We start from the raw sequence: 18,318 nt of genomic DNA, 5'->3' as shown, positions 1-18,318 counted from the left end.
ACCTAGGACTTTATTCTCGTAATATTACGACCTTCTTTTCTCATAAAATTATGACTTTATTCTGGAAATCTCCAATTTTTTTCCCCTCAATGTGGCCCTAATACTCCATAGTACATTTGCTCTTTGCCCTCACTGCATTAGACGTATATACTATATACTCAAACTATAAGCTGTTTTTTTTTGTTGCCTAAAATGGCTCTCTTGATAGTAAAGGTTACTGACCCCTGCACTAGATAGAAGAAATAAAACAAAATACAATAAAATAGAGTTAAAGATATGTCTCTGCAGTGGAAACTGAAGTAGAAATTATTATAAAAGGTAACTAAATGGGTTACATTTCTTCCTCTATAACACCACCAATGTTTTTTAAAACAATGTTTATTTCTGTTTGAAGAGCCAGTAAAAAGATTCCAAAAGTGTTTGGTGTGTTCGGGAAAATAAATTGAGTGATCTCTCTTCGCAAACATAGACGATCTTCGGCACGTTGCAGCCTATGATAAAAGTGTTTACCGGCAGGAGGAGGAGGAAGAGTAGAAGAGGAAACTACAGACATTTCAAGAACATATCGGAAATATGGCGGAAAACAAAACACAATCTAGTACAAGAATTGACAAAAATTGTATTTTCTGTTTGATAGCCAACGATCAAGACAAAGAAACAGAAGTCATCATAAAGGTAAGATCTGTTTAGTAGCTACAGTTGCCCAGATGCAGGTAGAGTTCCAGCTCACCTATAACTTATTCAGCAGGCTATAACACTTTTATATCATCCCTAATGTGGCTTAAATAAGTTTTAATTAGGAAGTCTTGTTTGACTTCTTCTTAAATGCTATCAAACAATAAAATATGAACGTATAATACAGCAGGAACAGCATTCAATAGTGATGGCGAGATGAAGCCTCATGAAGCTTTGAAGCTTTCCAGCAAATTGGTTCGGAAAAGGGTTCATTGCTCGAGGCTTCATGTGCTCACGAAACCACCTGGTGGTCAAAGAGTGTAAAACAGACAAATATGATCTTAACCATGTGATAAGATAAGATATTCCTTTATTAGTCCCGCAGTGGGGACATTTGCAGTGTACAGCAGCAAAGGGGATAGTGCAAGAAACAAGATGCATCAGCTAACACAGTAAAAAAGAGCTAAACAAAGTGTAACAAAATATGAACCAAGTATAAAGATTGGAAGTATAAAAATAGGAGTCTATACAGTATTGGCAATAAACAGACTATTAACAAATTTGCACAAGTGGAAAATGATATTGCACAGTGAGAATTAAATGAAAATCCACCTGAAAATATCAGGTTATTGTCAGTTTGTCAGTTTTTGGTGTGTAAGTGTAAGTGCTCTACTGGGATCAGTGCTGGTTGTGGTCTACTGGGAACACAGATCTGTGATATACTGTATTTTGCGCCAGTAAAGGCTGTTGGGAATGACTATAAACAATGAAAAAAAATCTATTACCATGTAATCAATTTATATATATATATATATATATCATATTTAATAAAATGTCTATTTAGTAAGTATATTATGAGTATATAAGATACATGTATAATAAACTGTAATTGTTTTGTGAGTAATTCATCTTATGTGTGCAAACCAATCCTAAGTTAATAATTGTATTGTAGTGGAGTGTAATATAATATAATAATTGCAGGAGGGTTAATATTAGTGTTCTGTGTCACTTCTGGAAAGCGGCATTGGTTGAACCAGTGAAGATCTGAAACACTTCATGAACCAGTGGGCGGTACGGCCGGGCAGCGAGGCTTCGGATGTCATCAATGACGTCATTGGTCTAAAACGAAACAAGCCTCGATACACGCATCGCGGAAAACTTCCTGGATTACTCGACACACGCTCCGAAGCCTCGGCACAGCACGTAACATCACTAGCATTCAAGTTTGACAAAAAAAAAAATGCTCATCATAGGTGCATTTACTTGATGTTACTGTAGCTTTCAGCCACACTTTGTGACTTTCATTATAGTGGATGCAGCTCAGGTGTTGGATTTTTCTAAAACCTTTGAGCTGCAAAGATAAAATAAGATATTCCTTTATTAGTCCCGCAGTGGGGAAATGTGCAGTGTACAGCAGCAAACGGGATAGTGCAAAAAACAAGATGCATCAGCTAACACAGTAAAAAAGAGCTAAACAAAGTATAACAAAATATGAAACATTCAAATAGAAGGAAGTATAAAAATAGGAGCAGTATATACAGTATTGACAATAAACAGACTATTAACAAAATTGCACAAGTGGAAAATGATATTGCACAGTGAGAATGAATGAATGAATGGATATCAGGTTATTGTCAGGTACAGGCAAAGCCTTTGATATTATTATTAATACGCTACAGAGCTGTTGAAGTCTGATGTAGACACAAAATAATGATGATGGGTCTGCAGAGGGGATGCGTTTAGTAGCAGGTTGAAAATGCAGTCTTGCAGAATGTGTATCATTTTTGCTAGGATAATAAAAAACTACTCCTTATTCACCAAGGTTATCAGGCATGATCTGAAGTATATATAAAATAAATAACTTGATGGTGTGTGCGTTAAAGAGGGAGTCACATATTTTGGCAGACATTATAGCCTAAATGCATTATTATCATGATGATTATTATGAATATTATTATTTGATAATAATTGGATGATAATTGGTGTGGCACACCTTTCACCAGGTGTGCCACACAGTGAAAGAGGAAGTGCCTCTTGACTCTGCTACACACACCTGTTAACAGGTTGAATACATATGAGTTGCAACAAATGCTGCATTCACTGGCCTGTATTATTAACACTTGTGTTTCATCTCTGTATTTCTATCCTCAACAGAACAACGAGCTGGTGTGTTTTAGAGACATCGTCCCTGCTGCTCCTCACCATTACCTGGTTGTACCCATACAGCACATACACAGCTGCTTCTCACTGAACATGGAACACATCGGCCTCGGTCTGTCATAGTGGATCACTACCAACTAGTATAAGTACTGCAAATAACCACTATTTCTACTGAGCTGCTACGGCTATACTGTTGCTACTAACAATATACGGCTTCTAATAACACTTATCGAGCGTAGCGGTAGATCAGGCAGGCCACGGAGTCAATCTCTGCTCATATCACAGCCCTATATCAGCTGATAGCAGCAGATTTTAAGCCAGCCCAATCAGCTGATGGATCAGCTGATTCCCCTCTATGCATTTATTGGCAAATTTCATACAGGGCGTCTTATTTAAGCAGCTTCAACCTGCCTACCTTTGCTGCTTCCTCTACAAGCCGCTCGCAACCCACTTCCACCCCATCACCTTCTTTTAATGATGATGCCAGCTCTGTTTTGCACCCAGGGGGGTCTTTGCTGCTGCTCTCCCTGCTCTGGCTTTCCATGTATGCACATGGAAGGACAAGGAGGTCGGCTCTCCTTGTCTTATGCTTCCATGTATGCACATGGAAGGACAAGGAGGTCGGCTCTCCTTGTCTTATGCTTCCATGTATGCACATGGAAAGGCAAGGAGATTGCCTCTCTCTCTCTCTGTCCCAGAACAGAGCCATACCGCCAAATATATATATTACTGCGAATGGAAATACAGTTTTTCTTTGACTAAAGTGGTCCTGACTGAACTACAGTTTCTACTAACACTCTATTTACTACTTTTATAACTACTTAGGATACTACTAGAACTAGAACTCTGCTGCTGAAACTACTTCTACAACTACTACAACAATGCCGCTGCTGCTTCCACATTTACTAGTACACATCTACATTCACAACTCCTATTTGTTCACTTTAATAAAGGTGATGTTTGAGCTACCTCTGTGAGTTTTATCTTAGTCAGGTCTTTACCAAGAAATAATTGAGTCTGTCTTGTATCCAACAGTTGAAAGGATGGCTGAAATGGGGAAAGCTGTTCTACACGACCAAGGGATCACTGACATGAGGAACATAAGGTAGATGAAGACAGGTACTGTGTGTGTGTGTGTGTGGGGGGGGGGGGGGGGTGTTTAAACTTTAATGAACAAAATGTTTAAAGGAATAGTTAGACATTTTTGGATATTATTGGAAAGTTAAGTGAGAAGATCGATACCACTCTCAAACATGAGAGTGGCATCAATCTTCTCATCTCTGCCAGAAAGCAAGTGTGTGTATTATCTAAAATGTCAAACTTTTGTGTTAAAGAGGACCTATTATGCTTTTGTGCTTTTTCCCTTTCCTTTAGTGTGTTAAATAATTATTGTTGTGCATGTAAAAGGTCTGCAGAGTTACAAAGCCTAAAGTCCACACCAAAGGGAGTTACTCCCCCACAGAAACACTGCTCCTGAACTGCCTGAAACACCTTGTTGAAGTCCTGCCTTTTCTTCCGTAACGTGGTGATGTCACCAAGTAACACATGGTGAAAGGTGAAAAGAGGTGCCGCAGCACAGCCGGTATGAGAAAACATTTGAACATCAAAGCATGTAAACATGTTCAAGTAGAAACCCAAAACACAAGTATGCACCTGAAAATGAGCATAATAGGTCCTCTTTAAGTAGCCTAATGAAAGAAAGTATAGGCCTAATTGAAATGTGCGCTGCACCTTTAAGCTCAAAACTAAAGTAAACTACACAGTTGTAGTTTAAATGGAATGAAAGGTGGGAATACACTGTCAAAAGTCAAAGTTGTAATTTGCTGAAGTGTCATTCCTCTATTGAAATGTCTCAAACTGTACTTTGACTTGCTTGTCAGCGTGCTGATTGTTACATTGATGTGTTTTCCTCCACAGCCTGGGCTTCCACCAACCTCCCTTCATTTCAGTTGATCACCTCCACCTCCATGTGCTCGCCCCCAGCAGCCAAATCTACAGCTACTGGAACTATAAGTTCATTCCAAGCACCGACAGGTTTGTTACTGTGAGTGTCGAGGACTACTGCCACTTTCCTTACTCCTTATTGTATTCATTATCTTATAATATTACAGTCATTGCAGTGTTATCTATGTATGCAATGGCTGTGAAATTACTGTTTATCATGGTGATCTAGAAATGTGCACTTATTTTACTTGTTCTTTTGTTTACAGGAAGAACGTCTCCGGAGGTATCTAAAGGATAAAGCTCCATCAGTCCATGGTGATTTGTGTTGTCCATGTTGAGACACTACAGCGATGGCAACATTATAAACTGTCGTCTGGAAAGAACATTATCTGGAAACTGAGTCAGTAAATGAGATAATGAAGCGGATAAATCAATTAGTTTTGAAAGGAAAGCCGTAGCATTGAGATGTCACTGTAGAGAAACGACTACACACGCTGGACGTCTGTATGTGCAGCAGACAGTATGCTATGCATATACAGTATAATCAGTTGTATTGTACTGTTTGTTGTCGGCTTTGTCTGTATGAATGTATGTAAATTACCAAAGTGTGAAATTATATTTATTATATTTTATGGTCCGTGATAAAAGAAAACAATGGATTGACTCCATTGAACACCATTCTGTGTATATGGGTTTCTTGAGATATCTTAAAATTAAATTATTTTGCATAACTACAGTGTTTTTGGGGGATGGAAGAGAGTTTATTTATTGCTACATCCTGGAAAGTACTCAAACACATTTTCCACCAAGTTTCTTAAATGAGAGACAGTCATGTGCTCCTATGGCCCCTAAAGCGAATACGCTGTTTCCCAAATCGTTTCATTATATTAATTTAATTAACAATTTTAGGTTTTTATATGTACCCTACACAATAGATGGGTTCCCTGATGTAATGTCTGACGAGTCATATTTAGGATTTAAAGGTCCCATATTATAAAAAAGTGAGATTTTCATGTTTTTTTTATTTTAAAGCAGGCATAAGTCCTATATAAATACTGTGAAAGTATCGAAACACTCAATCCACAGGGAAATACACACAGCCTGTATTCAGAAACTCTGCATTTGAAACAAGCTGTCAGGATTTCTGCCTATTTGTGATGTCACAAATATACACTATTTAGACCCTTTTTATACTCACAATTTTAAACGTAAACATTCTGAATGTGTCCCAGTTAACGCATTCTGTCGCAATTGGGGCGGCAGTAGCTCAGTCCATAGGGACTTGGCTTGAGAACCGGAGGGTCACAGGTTCAAGTCCCCGCAGGAACCGAGTGTGAACTGGTCACTGGAGAGATTCCAGGTCAGGGGCAGCCCCCTCGCTCTCGGGGCTAGAAATCCTGACAGCTTGTTTCTGAATACGGGCTGTGTGTATTTACCTGTGGATTGAGTGTTTCGATACTTTCACAGTATAAAGCCTGCTTTATAATAAAAAAACATGAAATCTCACTTTTTTATAATATGGGACCTTTAAATTCTAAATATGACTTGTTAATGCATGTATAGGTCCTGTTTGTGCATGTGTGAATGAAGAAAAAAAAAGAATTTCAATTTTAAAAAAAGTGCCTTTTTCTTCTTCTAAAACGCGCTAAAACAGAGCGTTTCAGACAGAGGGTATATACAGGCTGACAGTATGAGGAAAATAAAGTGTTTTTTTAACATTACAGCATGTAAACATGTTCTAGTAGAAACACAAAATACAAGTATGAACCTGGAAATGAGCATAATATGGGACCTTTAAAGGGAATTTACGCGGTTCCTTGAACGCAGCATGCTCGATTAGCTCTGTCAGCGGCTGGTTGTCCTTACTCCATTTGTCCACAGACACGCCCAGACTTTACTTGTATTCAGAATCAACCCCAATGATGAGTTGTTATTAGACACAACTTTAGAAAACACAATGGAGACTCAGGACGCTTCTGGGAGCGAAGACTGTCCTTTCTGCCAAATAGTGACCAACCAGGCTGACACGGAAATACTACTGAGCGTGAGTACCGACAGTTCATTCATGCTTTTACTGTCAAAAGTTACACAGCTGACTCTTCCTCTGTTTCTCTCTCTCTCTCTCTCTCTGTGTGTCTCTCTGTGTCTCTGTCTCTGTGTGTACAGGACGATGAGCTGCTCTGTTTTCGTGACACGAAGCCTGCAGCCACACATCACTACCTTGTTGTTCCCAGGACGCATATCGACAACTGCAAATGTCTCCAGGGGGAGGACATACCTCTAGGTGAGGGACAGACATTTGTCACAGTTATCAGTGGTAGTTCAATAGAGACAGATGTGAGTCAGCAGCCTTTGATTGATTGATTGATTGATTAGAGGAAAAATGTCGCCCACTCTGAGAGGTCACTTTGTTTGAAATTTTTTTTTCTTTTTTTTTTTCCCAATACTTTATTTACAAAGTTCAATACAGCAGTTACATAAAGTACCTGTTCAGATTTTTCATTACAAAAATTTAAGTAAATAGATTTAACAGTATACAAATAATATAAAAATAAAATCGATTATATAAGAAATAAAATGTAAGGAAAAGAAAATATAAAGAAAAATCAGTCGGGGTCTGTTAAACAATTGGAATAGATCATAAATACGTTTTTTTTTTTTAGTTTTAGGTTTTCAATAGCAAGGCAAGGCATAAGGCAGCTTTATTTGTTTAGCACATTTCAGTAACAGGGGCAATTCAAAGTGATTTTACATAAACATTCAAGAACATTGCGACAAAGTGCAAAAGAACATTAAGACATAATAAAAACATTAAAGATTAGAAAATAAAAACAAGCTAAAAATAAAAGCTAGGATAGAAGCTAAAATAGAGTATAACACACAAGAGTAAAAGCTCTAGTGCAGTATAAGATCATTATCTGGTTTAATAAAAGGCAGCAGCAAACAGGAAAGTTTTAAGCTCTGATTTAAAAGAACTAAGATTTAGAGCGGTCCTGATAGCAGATACTATATCATATGTGACATCAGAAAGCATCCTCTCTGATTTCAGGCGAACAGAAATTACCTGATCTTATGTCTCTTTAATCACAGATATAAACTTTATAAAAACACTGAAACTGTGAATGGGAATATCCACTTATTATTTCATTATTTTACTCCATATTATATAATGCTTATTAGAAAACCAAAGGTGTACCTGAGACACTGTCCCTTATGGACTTAACATGAACTCTATTTGTTGTTGATAGTGGAGCGGATGGTAGAAATGGGAAGGAGTATTCTGGAGAAAAATAAAATCAGCAACCTGGATGACATCAGGTAAGTCAATCTCCTGAGAGTTGTGTCTTGTGATCATAATGTTCTGTGTTGCTTTGATTCACAGTGATGATTTAGTTTTAAATAATTTAATTTGTATTTATGGCCTGTTTTTAAACCCACATTGACTCTGTGCAGGTTGGGATTTCATGTGCCTCCATTCTCATCTGTTCCCCACCTCCACCTGCACATTCTTGCTCCAGCCAGTCAGATGGACTTCAAGTCGCAGCTTCGCTACGGGCCGCAATCTCACTGGTTCATCACAGTGAGTGATATATCTTGGATGGCTGCATTTATCTGTGGAGACTTGAGTGTGCCAACCAGTGATGGAAGAAGTATTAAGACCTTTTACTTAAGTAAAAGTAGCAATACTACAGTGTAAAAATACTTTGTTACAAGTAAAAGTCCAGCATTCAAATTATTGCTTAAGTAAAAGTACCAAAGTATTAGCATCAAAATATACTTAAATCATCAAAATTATAAGTACTCATTAAGCAGAATGGCTCATTTTGGCCTAACATATATTATATTATTGGATTATAATTAGTGATGCATGTGTTCATCACTTTAATGTTGCAGCTGGTAAAGGTGAAGCTAAGTTTAAGCACTTTATATACTGCCGGGTAACTTAACCTGTGATAATATATCATAATGTGTAAGTAGATTATTTTTTTCTTCTATTAATAAGCTGAATATGCAAAGTAACTAGTTACTAAAGTTGTCTAATAAATGGAGAGGAGTAAAAGTATAAGGTGACATAAAATGTAAATACTAAGGTAAAGTATTTTTTTTTAATTTTGCAATTCCAAAAAGCTTTAGTAAAAATACTAAAACTTTGTTGTCTTTAAATTATGAATATATTTAAACTTTTGAATTAAATTTTTAAATGGACATGTTGAATGATTTACTATTCCTTACATTAATTTAAAGTTGCCTTTTTTTTTTAATTAAAAACATGGCCATAGAAATATTTAATTAGCAGCTTTTTATTTTGTCTTAATCAATTAATCAAAGTTGTTATTATCCATTAATTAAAGGTGTTATTGATAACATTGATAACATTCAGCCACTAGATGTCACATTCTCCCTCCCCCGTTCCATTGTATTTACTTCACAACAATTCGTTGCCAGGCACTTACTGTCAATTTCAGCCATTTATCTGTTTTTTCCACACTAACTGACAACCCAGAGATACCACGTGACACCAACGTTGTCTTACTATTGGCTCACAAGCCTTGTTAGAAGTGGGAACCAAACATCAGATATGTTCCACAAAGATAAACAAAACATTCATTTTGAACCCGCCAACATTTTTTAAATGATTAATTCACAACAAAAAAAAATTCAGGAAATGCCATACTTTTATTCAGCTGCTTTCTAAAGGCTCTGTAGATGTTTGTTTTTTTATATTCGTCTACATACAAATTGTATCAATAAGACCTTTATGTGATATTGACCCATGAAAAAATTGAGTAATTATTTTGGTAGCACACTCCAGCCTCCCTATAGCGATGGCTGTCAAAATCAGAAATGAGCCACATTTTCTCTTCTGCGTTAACATCTTGTACGTCTTTTGATCGCTTTTACACTGAATTACAATATTATGAATGCTGTGTAAGTTCCTTGTTCTGTTCTGTTGCAGGTCGACAAAGTGCTTTCTCAGTTGAGGACTCGCGGCAAGGTCAAATGAAGAGATACAACGAGTCTGAAGGTGCAACAGTCTTCTTTTATGTTGACGGGTTATTTATTGTAATCCTGCTTCACTGAGTGCAATTTTAAATCAGTTTTATATCTGACTTTACATTTTTTTTTATTAATGAGTTACAGTATAATGGTGTATATTCCTCCATGCTGCTTGATGATTCAGTTGTGAACAAAAGAGGAAAAAGAGATTGACCAAGATTTTTTTAATAATGCATTCTATCAAATGTCATGTTGGGCAATGAGGAGAGAATTACAGCATTTAGGATATATATTATTTATTTAAATTCAAACTTTGAAGACTAACTTGAAAATGGATAACGCATATCTTGTGACAGTTTTAAAATCACATATAACAAATCATTTAATTGTATTTTTTTTTACCATTAATAATTTTTGGTTTGTATGTTTACTTGTCTGTTTGTGTTTTTGAAGTGGATCAATTGAAACAGCTGCTTATACCTTTGGTATCTTGTGTCATAACTTATCTGATGCACTGGGGTACAATCTGTCTTTTAATATTAATATAATATATATAATTTTAATAAACAATCTCGTCAGTTCTTTCTTTGAGCCACTTGATGTCACTAGTGAACTTGTTTTATGGAGAGGCAGGATAGAGGGGCACCAATGGGTTTCATAAACTAACTCAATCTTATTATTACTTATTTAAAAATGATGAAGCAGGAAACATGAAATATGATCATCTCTTTTTAATTTCTGGCTGACATCATCCTGCTGTTATACTGCACTTCTCCGTATTCATACCGTAGTACACACAGATACATCTGCATTGTCCCTAAAAGGTTCTCTAGAATATCATTTATCATATTATTATGTTGTAATGTGTCAGTAGTGAGATTGAAAAATAACTGATATTCAAAGCCTTGTGTCATCAGGAATTTGCTAAAATGATGAAGAAGGTGCCCAAAACTATAACATCTGTCAACAACAGCACATGTCAAATTCGGGAAGAAGCTGTCACACAGCATTCAGAGCGCATTACATGATCACTCAGACCAAGTGCTTTTCTGTCTTACTTACTTACTCTAAATCTACAACAGCACAACTTGTTGGCATGTTATTATCACCCTTGGGCATGTTAACATCCTGCAAGCTCTGCAGTGACTTCTTCCATAGACTATTAACAGGTGAGCTGACTAGATAAAGATAAGAGGCATATTTTTATTTTCTTCCAGCAAAATTGAGCTCATTTAAAGCCCCTATATATAAATCAGATCTCAGCCAAACTTCCTGCACTTTATTTCTTGGGTGCTGGCTATAATATGTATAAGCTTTGTCACAAGAAGTCTGAGAAAAAATATTGAATTTACAGGTTGATTATTAAATGTCCCACCAACCATTGTTGACAAAAAGAAAAAAACACACACACACATATATATATATATATATATATATATATATATATATATATATATATATATAGAACTGTGTTATTTATAAAGTCGTTTGATTTTGGAGACTGAAACATCCCACCAGCCTAGGGGTCAGCAACCTGCGGCTCCGGAGCCACATGCGGCTCTTTAGCTCCTCTCCAGTGGCTCCCTGTGGATTTATAAAAATGGAAATGAATAACTGTTTTTTGTTACATTTTCATTTTTATTTATCATTGTTGTAGGTCTAATGTATGATGGTACGAGAGAGTAATACGGCCACATTGAGGAAAAATAATAAATCCGAGATTTCGAGAATAAAGTCATAATATTACGAGAAAAGAAGTCGTAATATGAGACTAAAGTCATAATATTATAAAGTAGTAATTTTACGTGTTATTTTCTTTTTTCTTGTAAAGTTATGACTTTATTCTGTAAATCTACGATTTTTTCCCCTCAATGTGGCCCTAATACTCCGTCGCACAATTGCACTTTGGCCCTCACTGCATTAGACTTATATACTATATACTTCGACTATAAACTCTGTTACCTTCATCACAATGCTCAAATGTTTTTGTATTATTATTTTTTAAAATGTCTCTTTTGATAGTAAAGGTAGCTGACCCCTGGACTAGACTAACTAGAATAAATCACAAACATCCCAGCAGCCAGTTGAACTAGTATCCTCTGGCTGGTGACGTTCGACGTTCGACATTCGACTCTTGACGCTCTACGTCGTTTGACGTGACGTGACGTGACGCTCCTCGCTGCTGCGGTGTAGCCCCGCCCCTCGCGCCGTCAACAACTGGATCTCAGCTATTTGTATTTCTCGTCAACTAGCACTGCTGCTGCTAGCCTGCTAAGCTAACGACGAATCATTGCACCCGCAGTTAGCCAACCTGGATGGACATTTATTCACCGTCGTTTTGCTTGAAACACGCTCCATCGATAGCTGGTACCGATGTGCAGTGAATGCGAGCTAAAGGACCGACGAGAGGAGAGACATCACCGTCCTTTAGCCGCCTCTGCTAACAGCTAATACCGTAGTAGAGAGCTCCATAGCTGGCTGGCTGACAGCTGGCTCGGTTAGCTCCGTGCCTTTACACTGTAACGTAGCTAAGATTTACTCCCTGAAACAATGACTTGTCTCTGACATTGGTGAGTATAAATAATGTGTTATGACTTAGTAATATGTCTGGTTAACCAACAGCTTGTTTGCAGCAGCAGCAGCTACACAGAGCCACGCCTGGGCCATTTAAATTGAACGTGTGTGGCTGATGATAACATGAGCTCTGTGTTATTTTACCTTTTACAATGTTCAGCATCATGCTCATCAATTTTCTTGTTGTTTACAGAGAGGACTGAGGCCCAGGTTGGTTGTCACATTGGAGTAACCAGAGCCCAGGACTAGTAAAAGGTGGTCGGTGGTGTCATTGAAACTAAGTGGGTGAGCACCACAGTCAACTTGCAGATGCACACCTGGATTTGACCTGCCAGAGCTGCCAATATGATGCCGGTAAGTGCAGAAACCCCCCCTGCTCTTCTGGCATACAAACATGTGATTTATTCCCATTTATTCTTCCAAGATCGATGCCTTGACAAAATCAGACCTGTGTGGAAATTAAGATAGGATATACTTTTATTGTCCCCGTGGGGAAATTGTTCCTGGACTCTGTCCAACTGAAGTTACAAACACTAAATGAAAACAGCATCAACAACAATAATAAACGATTCCACACAAGACAGGGACACAGTTCCACAGAAACAGATGTTTCAACACATACACAGTCCACGTACATAATGGCACATACTAACACACACACCATGGCAGGTATTGCACCCAGGTAGTGCACTGCACCGTCCACCGTCTTGCCCATATTGCACAGACAATAGCCCAATATTACACAGATTCAACATATTGCACTGTCCCAATTTAACATATTGCACTGTCTAACCATATTGCACTGTCTAACCATATTGCACTGTCCTTATGATAGCTTTATGTAACGAGTTGTTGAGAAGTTTAATAGACATCGGCAAGAATTAATGTTTGTAACGGTTCAACCTGCTCCGTAGGTCTCTATATCTCCTGCCGGAAGGTAAAAGTTGGTACTCCTGGTATAAGATGTGAGTTGGGTCTGACACATTTTTCTGTGCCTGTCTGATGACAGACTGCTCATAAAGCATCTGGAGGGTAGGGTGGTTTTTGACCCCCATAATCTTCATGGTGTCAGGTGTCATGCTCTCTACACGTAGAGTAGTTTTTCATCTTGCTCTGTGGCATTTGGGCCATCTTCATTCACAATGTGATGGTCATGTGGCTAAAAATATATAAAAGGAACCGATTAAGATGAAGAACACAGTTTGACTCTCTTCCATAGCTGCAGGATGTACATTTTCCATGTTGATTGTTGCAATGACATTAGGAAGGGGAAATGTATAACAGGGCTTGTCATAACTTGAAGGACAGGGATTATGGTGTATCTGAAGTCTGTTTGCTTTACGAAGAATAGAATATATTTTCTTGCAAAATTGTGCAGTATTGAAGTATTACTCCTGTATACTAGGGGTGTAACGATACATCAATATGAATTGATGTATCGATACAGCTATCAACGATCCAATATCATCGATTGTAAAAAGGAAAACATCAATACATATCTTCATCTTTAAGATACGCCTTTATTTTGAAATTCCCATGGTACATTGGTGTCACCATTTCCGTCCAAGCACACCTCCTTCCTAAACATTCAAACAGCGCTTAAACATGAGAAATGTGGCACTTTATAGTAAACAACAGTCTATTTTTATTCTTTTTATTATAAACGAATAGATAGTTTTTTTTATTTAAATGTCTGGAAGAGTCCAATAATGAAATTGGCAAATCATATTTTTGTTGCTTTTTGGGAGTTGATATAAATGTAACTGATTATGTTAAATGGGCATACGATATTGTCTCATATTGATCGCAGGCCCCTAAATTGATCGAATCAAAATCGTATCATGGCAGACTTTGTCATATCAGCAAATATCGTATTATTGTCCAAAGAATCGATATAATCACAAGTTTCATCACGATACGATTTTGAATCTTGAATATCGTATCGTGATGAAACTTGTGATTTACACCCCTACTGTATATCAAAATAGGACTGGTTAACTTCACACACTGTACTGTCGTTATAATAATAATAATAATTAATTTGCTTTGAATAAAACAAAATTTGGGCTATATTTAAAACAGTCGATACAGTAGGCTTTGAATCAAACCATGTTCATGCTGTTGTTTTCCCTGGTGTTATTGTTCAAGACGCTCTGTGATGCGAAGAATAGGATACCTGAACGGCAACACTATAGGAGCCATGCTTTTGTTGGGACCTCTTTTGTTATCTATTGTGCTGAGAATGCAGTGATGGATTGTGGGAAAAGTGTGAGCAGCCCTTTTGGCCTTCAGGGATTGGAACATGAACTCAGATGCGGGATAAGTTTACAGTAGGTTCAGTAAGGTGTCGTCATGAATGGAGGTGATTCTTGGCTGGTTATCTTTCTGCACGTTTGTTGAAAATACATTATCCGTAACATTTTCTTTATAGTCAGCACAACTTCAGAGAGCCTCGTGAGCTTTCAGGAGTACAGGAGAGGTAACTCCATATTCGCCGCTGTAGCCGTCATGTTCTCAGGAGTGACTGCGATGGCAGCCTCTATAGACGTTTGTACCCCGTGGCACCAACAGGCTATCAGAGTCAAAGAGCCAGTGGAGCAGAGAGGCAACCCTGCACTCGGTTCTCGCGTGACTCCGCCAGCCAATGAGACCTTGGCAGATCTAGGTCTGTGTGGCTGCGTCGACTAATGCTCTGTTGTTAAGGGGAACTTTTTGAGCGGAGTAGATTGTCGAGTGGCATTAATCTCACACGGTGGAGCTGGGCAGAGCGTGATTTACAGCAAAAGTAAACATTGTCGCTTTTACCATTTTTTTTTTTGGGAGGTATGCTGGTTTAAAATGAGCCAAGTCATCACATTTATATCATAAAATACTCGTTATAAGTTTAATATATGACTATTACTGTTAGACCTTTTTCTTCAAACTCACTGTGAGCAGATAAAAATAGTGAGATATTGGTTTATTTAGCAACTCCCACCTGTTTAAAACAGCTAGATCTCGTTTCTTATTGGTTGAAGAAGTATACATTATTAATTAGACGTTCTTCCTCTCATGCACATTAGTCAGCTTTCAATCAAAGGGACACATGCTTTTTTTATAATTTAGGTTATCCAGCTTAATAACAGAACATGTCCTTAGAACAGCTTTTTTTTAAAGTTTCATTTGGATCTAAAACATCTTGTGTGCACCGGTGTTCAAGCACCCAGCTAAAGGAAAGATGTTTGCATTTTTACATCTTGCTCATCTTACGCATGTATATTACATAACGGCATTATTCTTCAGTTTTCTGTCACCTTTGTTTCAGTATATTTCACATAAGGCTGGGCAATTTGGCCAAAATCTTCTTTCCCGATATAGATAATTTCATATCTCTATAATGATACATATCACGATATAGCATGTTTTCTGGTTAGTCAATTAATAAATAGTCTATATGAAATAACCACACGGTAAAGCCTATTTTTGTATACTTCTATGTAAATTAAATACTATATTTCTCATTTAATTAATAACAGTTTCAAGTGAAATTTATAGAGAAAAAAATATATATATATATCCATATATATATATACCGTCTGTCAATCGCATTAAGCTGAGTGGTAATGTAAAGTGTGATGTAAAAAGAAAACCACAATATTCAAATTATATTCCCTCAATATATGTTGCATCAGATTTTCTGAGAAATTTGAGTTAGTATGTGCCTGTTATTATCAATTCAGATGATATAAATGTGTATCTCGATATATGATTTCATCACGATAAATGAAACGAAAGACGATAAATTATCATATTGAATTATCGCGCAGCCCTAATCATTACCTCATCTTTCCTCCATATGTACCCCCTTCTCTACCAGCTCCACACAAGGGTATTTTTATTTACGAAAAAGCAACAGTACAAACAGTTTTCTGTCAGATGGATGATTATGACATAAATTAATGAGGGAAAAAAAGCTGTTAAAAACATGAATCCTGTTCAAGAAGTGGATTCTGGACAAAATGCAGTCAACATCACTCCTGCTGTGAACTCACCTGAACAATATTATTGTAACTAAAGTATTTGCTGAAAAATATATGTTTTCACATGGATAGATTATCAACTATGATCATTAGTCTCGCTTTAGCGTTTCCTGGCTGTACACACAGTTCGGAGCCGTTGCTGCAACTGGATTTTTGAATTTTTTAAATTGTCACTCCCTGTCATCGCACAGCCAGCTTGGTCCGCATCGCAGGTCATCCCAGGATGTTTTGTGCAGCAAATCAGTCGTTTCCCAATGAATGGGAGCGAATTTTGCCGCCAGTCTGGTCGCGTATAGTGGGGCTGCACCGTAATACTGATTATAGTGTGTTTACCTATTTATTCCGCACATTTGGGCTTGTGTTTGGTTAGAATTATTTTACTGTTTGTATGTTTTTGTCACAATGTGAGTAGATATATATTTGGGAATTGAATTTATCCTGTTTGTGGATGTTTTCAGTTAAAGTTTAGGAAGCGATATTCCGCTGGATATTTCTTCTTCAATGTGGGTACGTCTATGTGAAAAAATGAGTGACAGGATTTGTGAGAGGAAATGACTGTTTGTTTGAATCATCCTGCTGGAGATCAGGCCAGCCAAGCAGCATCCCTCTCTCTCTCTCCCTCTCAGGAGTTAAATGATAAATGCCCCAATCTCCAGATGATGCCCACTGTAGCATTATGCATCAGGCAAAGAGGGACACTGTGTGTTTTTAGTCATGTACAGGCAGCCAGCATACAGTATGAGGATGATCCCTTTCTTTGCCTCTACATAATAGCGCCCTGACCCTCATGCCAGTCACAGCTGGAGCCAAAATATTCTCATTAGCAGGGAGTCGTTGGTGTTGCAGCCACTGGCACAACCAGGGGACGATTTTCACATAGAAGGACTCGTCTGCACCCTCCTCCTCCTCCACCACTCTGTGACTCTCTCTGTCTCTCTCTCTCTCTCTCTTTCTCTTACTGTTTGTTTCTCTCTAGCTATCTCTCCCCCCCCTCCCTCCCTGAATTACACATACAGCAAGTGTTTTTTCCTCCCAAGTCTCCTCTGCAGCACTTTCCAAATGCACGCTCCGCTGTCGATTTCAGAGGTTCGGCTCGGGATGGCATAACAATTAAGTGTCATGCCTGCGAGAGCGGCAGCGCTATGATGAAGAGGTTTGTGACTATAGTGTTACGCGGCCTTGTTAGCCTCTCCAAGGAGAACCCCATTTGGGCAAAGGAGCACCACCGGCCACCAAAGAAGGAGATCAGGAGGAAACGGAGGGCAGCCAAAAGAGCCAAGACCATGGGCAGACGCAACTTAGTGAGGGCGGTTGGTATTTCTCCCGTGGTCGGTCAGCTGGATCACTGGAGTTTCTGTTTTCTACCTGTATTCACATGATTTGGTAGTCTATTTATTTTGAAGGTACATTTTAGAATATTCTGTGGGGTGTTTTTTTGTGACCGATTCAAATCAGGCCCAAATTAGCACCTTAGTTATGCTGTCTGATTGGTTAAATGTGCGTTCTGATTAATTGAAGGTTTGTTTTGACATGCTCTGAAGGATAAAAGTCTGTGTCGTCATATTTAAAAAAAAAAAAAAAAAAAAAAAATAAGTATTTGGTTATCGGAGTGCAGATTAGGATGGTATATTTTCATTTACTTTTTATTTTATTACTACAATATTTCATTGAATTTACCTACTGTATTTCTTACATTGATCTTGGTGCAGCCCTAGATCATTAGGAAATCAAATCTAATTATTAATTATATTAATAATAATAAATCTAAATTGTGTTTTTCATTTGTCACAGTGGCAGAGTTAATGAGGAAATACAGTGGCAACATTTAAAGGAAACAACGTTTATTTACTAAGCTTTATCCAGCCTAAGTACTGTCCAATCCTAGGGCTGCAACTAATGATTATTTACATCCTAGATTAATCTGTTAATCATTTTCTCGTTTTATCGG

General features: G+C 37.6%; 3 protein-coding genes across 11 annotated transcripts in view; all 3 read left to right on the top strand.

Moving 5' to 3' along the window:
- Positions 1 to 516: 516 nt before the first annotated feature.
- Positions 517 to 6,275, top strand: LOC141756266 (adenosine 5'-monophosphoramidase HINT3-like). 3 transcript variants are annotated; one of them, XR_012591425.1, is made up of 6 exons: positions 517 to 675; positions 2,830 to 2,947; positions 3,871 to 3,940; positions 4,210 to 4,417; positions 4,753 to 4,879; positions 5,046 to 6,275. XR_012591425.1 is itself a non-coding variant. In XM_074615862.1 (5 exons), exons 1-5 carry the CDS (start codon positions 574 to 576, stop codon positions 5,068 to 5,070), a joined length of 432 nt encoding a protein of 143 aa, XP_074471963.1. In that variant the 5' UTR covers positions 517 to 573; the 3' UTR covers positions 5,071 to 6,275. The 3 variants fall into 3 exon arrangements, 2 of the variants coding, with proteins under 2 accessions (XP_074471963.1, XP_074471962.1); XM_074615862.1 differs by lacking the exon at positions 4,210 to 4,417 and having other exon boundaries at positions 4,753 to 4,869; XM_074615861.1 differs by lacking the exon at positions 4,210 to 4,417.
- Positions 6,276 to 6,626: 351 nt separating this feature from the next.
- Positions 6,627 to 10,347, top strand: LOC141756268 (adenosine 5'-monophosphoramidase HINT3-like). The gene is made up of 5 exons (XM_074615863.1): positions 6,627 to 6,823; positions 6,946 to 7,063; positions 8,028 to 8,097; positions 8,233 to 8,359; positions 9,737 to 10,347. The coding sequence occupies exons 1-5, from the start codon at positions 6,737 to 6,739 to the stop codon at positions 9,782 to 9,784; spliced, it is 450 nt and encodes a 149-aa protein (XP_074471964.1). The 5' UTR covers positions 6,627 to 6,736; the 3' UTR covers positions 9,785 to 10,347.
- A 1,614-nt stretch (positions 10,348 to 11,961) lies between these two features.
- The window catches only part of ppp1r13bb (protein phosphatase 1, regulatory subunit 13Bb), a 32,159-nt gene continuing 25,802 nt past the window's right edge, over positions 11,962 to 18,318 (top strand). For 3 of the 7 annotated variants that reach the window (XM_074616207.1, XM_074616206.1, XM_074616201.1), the window contains exons 1-2: positions 11,964 to 12,347; positions 12,545 to 12,705. In XM_074616207.1, coding sequence (XP_074472308.1) covers positions 12,697 to 12,705 — 9 coding nt within the window. In that variant the 5' untranslated portion in view covers positions 11,964 to 12,347; positions 12,545 to 12,696. Of the gene's footprint in view, positions 12,348 to 12,544; positions 12,706 to 18,318 lie in introns of those variants that run through there. The other 4 variants (XM_074616208.1, XM_074616203.1, XM_074616202.1 and 1 more) reach the window with 2 other exon arrangements.

The sequence above is a fragment of the Sebastes fasciatus genome, chromosome 18, assembly GCF_043250625.1.
Source record: "Sebastes fasciatus isolate fSebFas1 chromosome 18, fSebFas1.pri, whole genome shotgun sequence".
Lineage (NCBI taxonomy): Eukaryota > Metazoa > Chordata > Actinopteri > Perciformes > Sebastidae > Sebastes > Sebastes fasciatus.
This window is presented reverse-complemented; position numbering and strand designations above follow the sequence as displayed.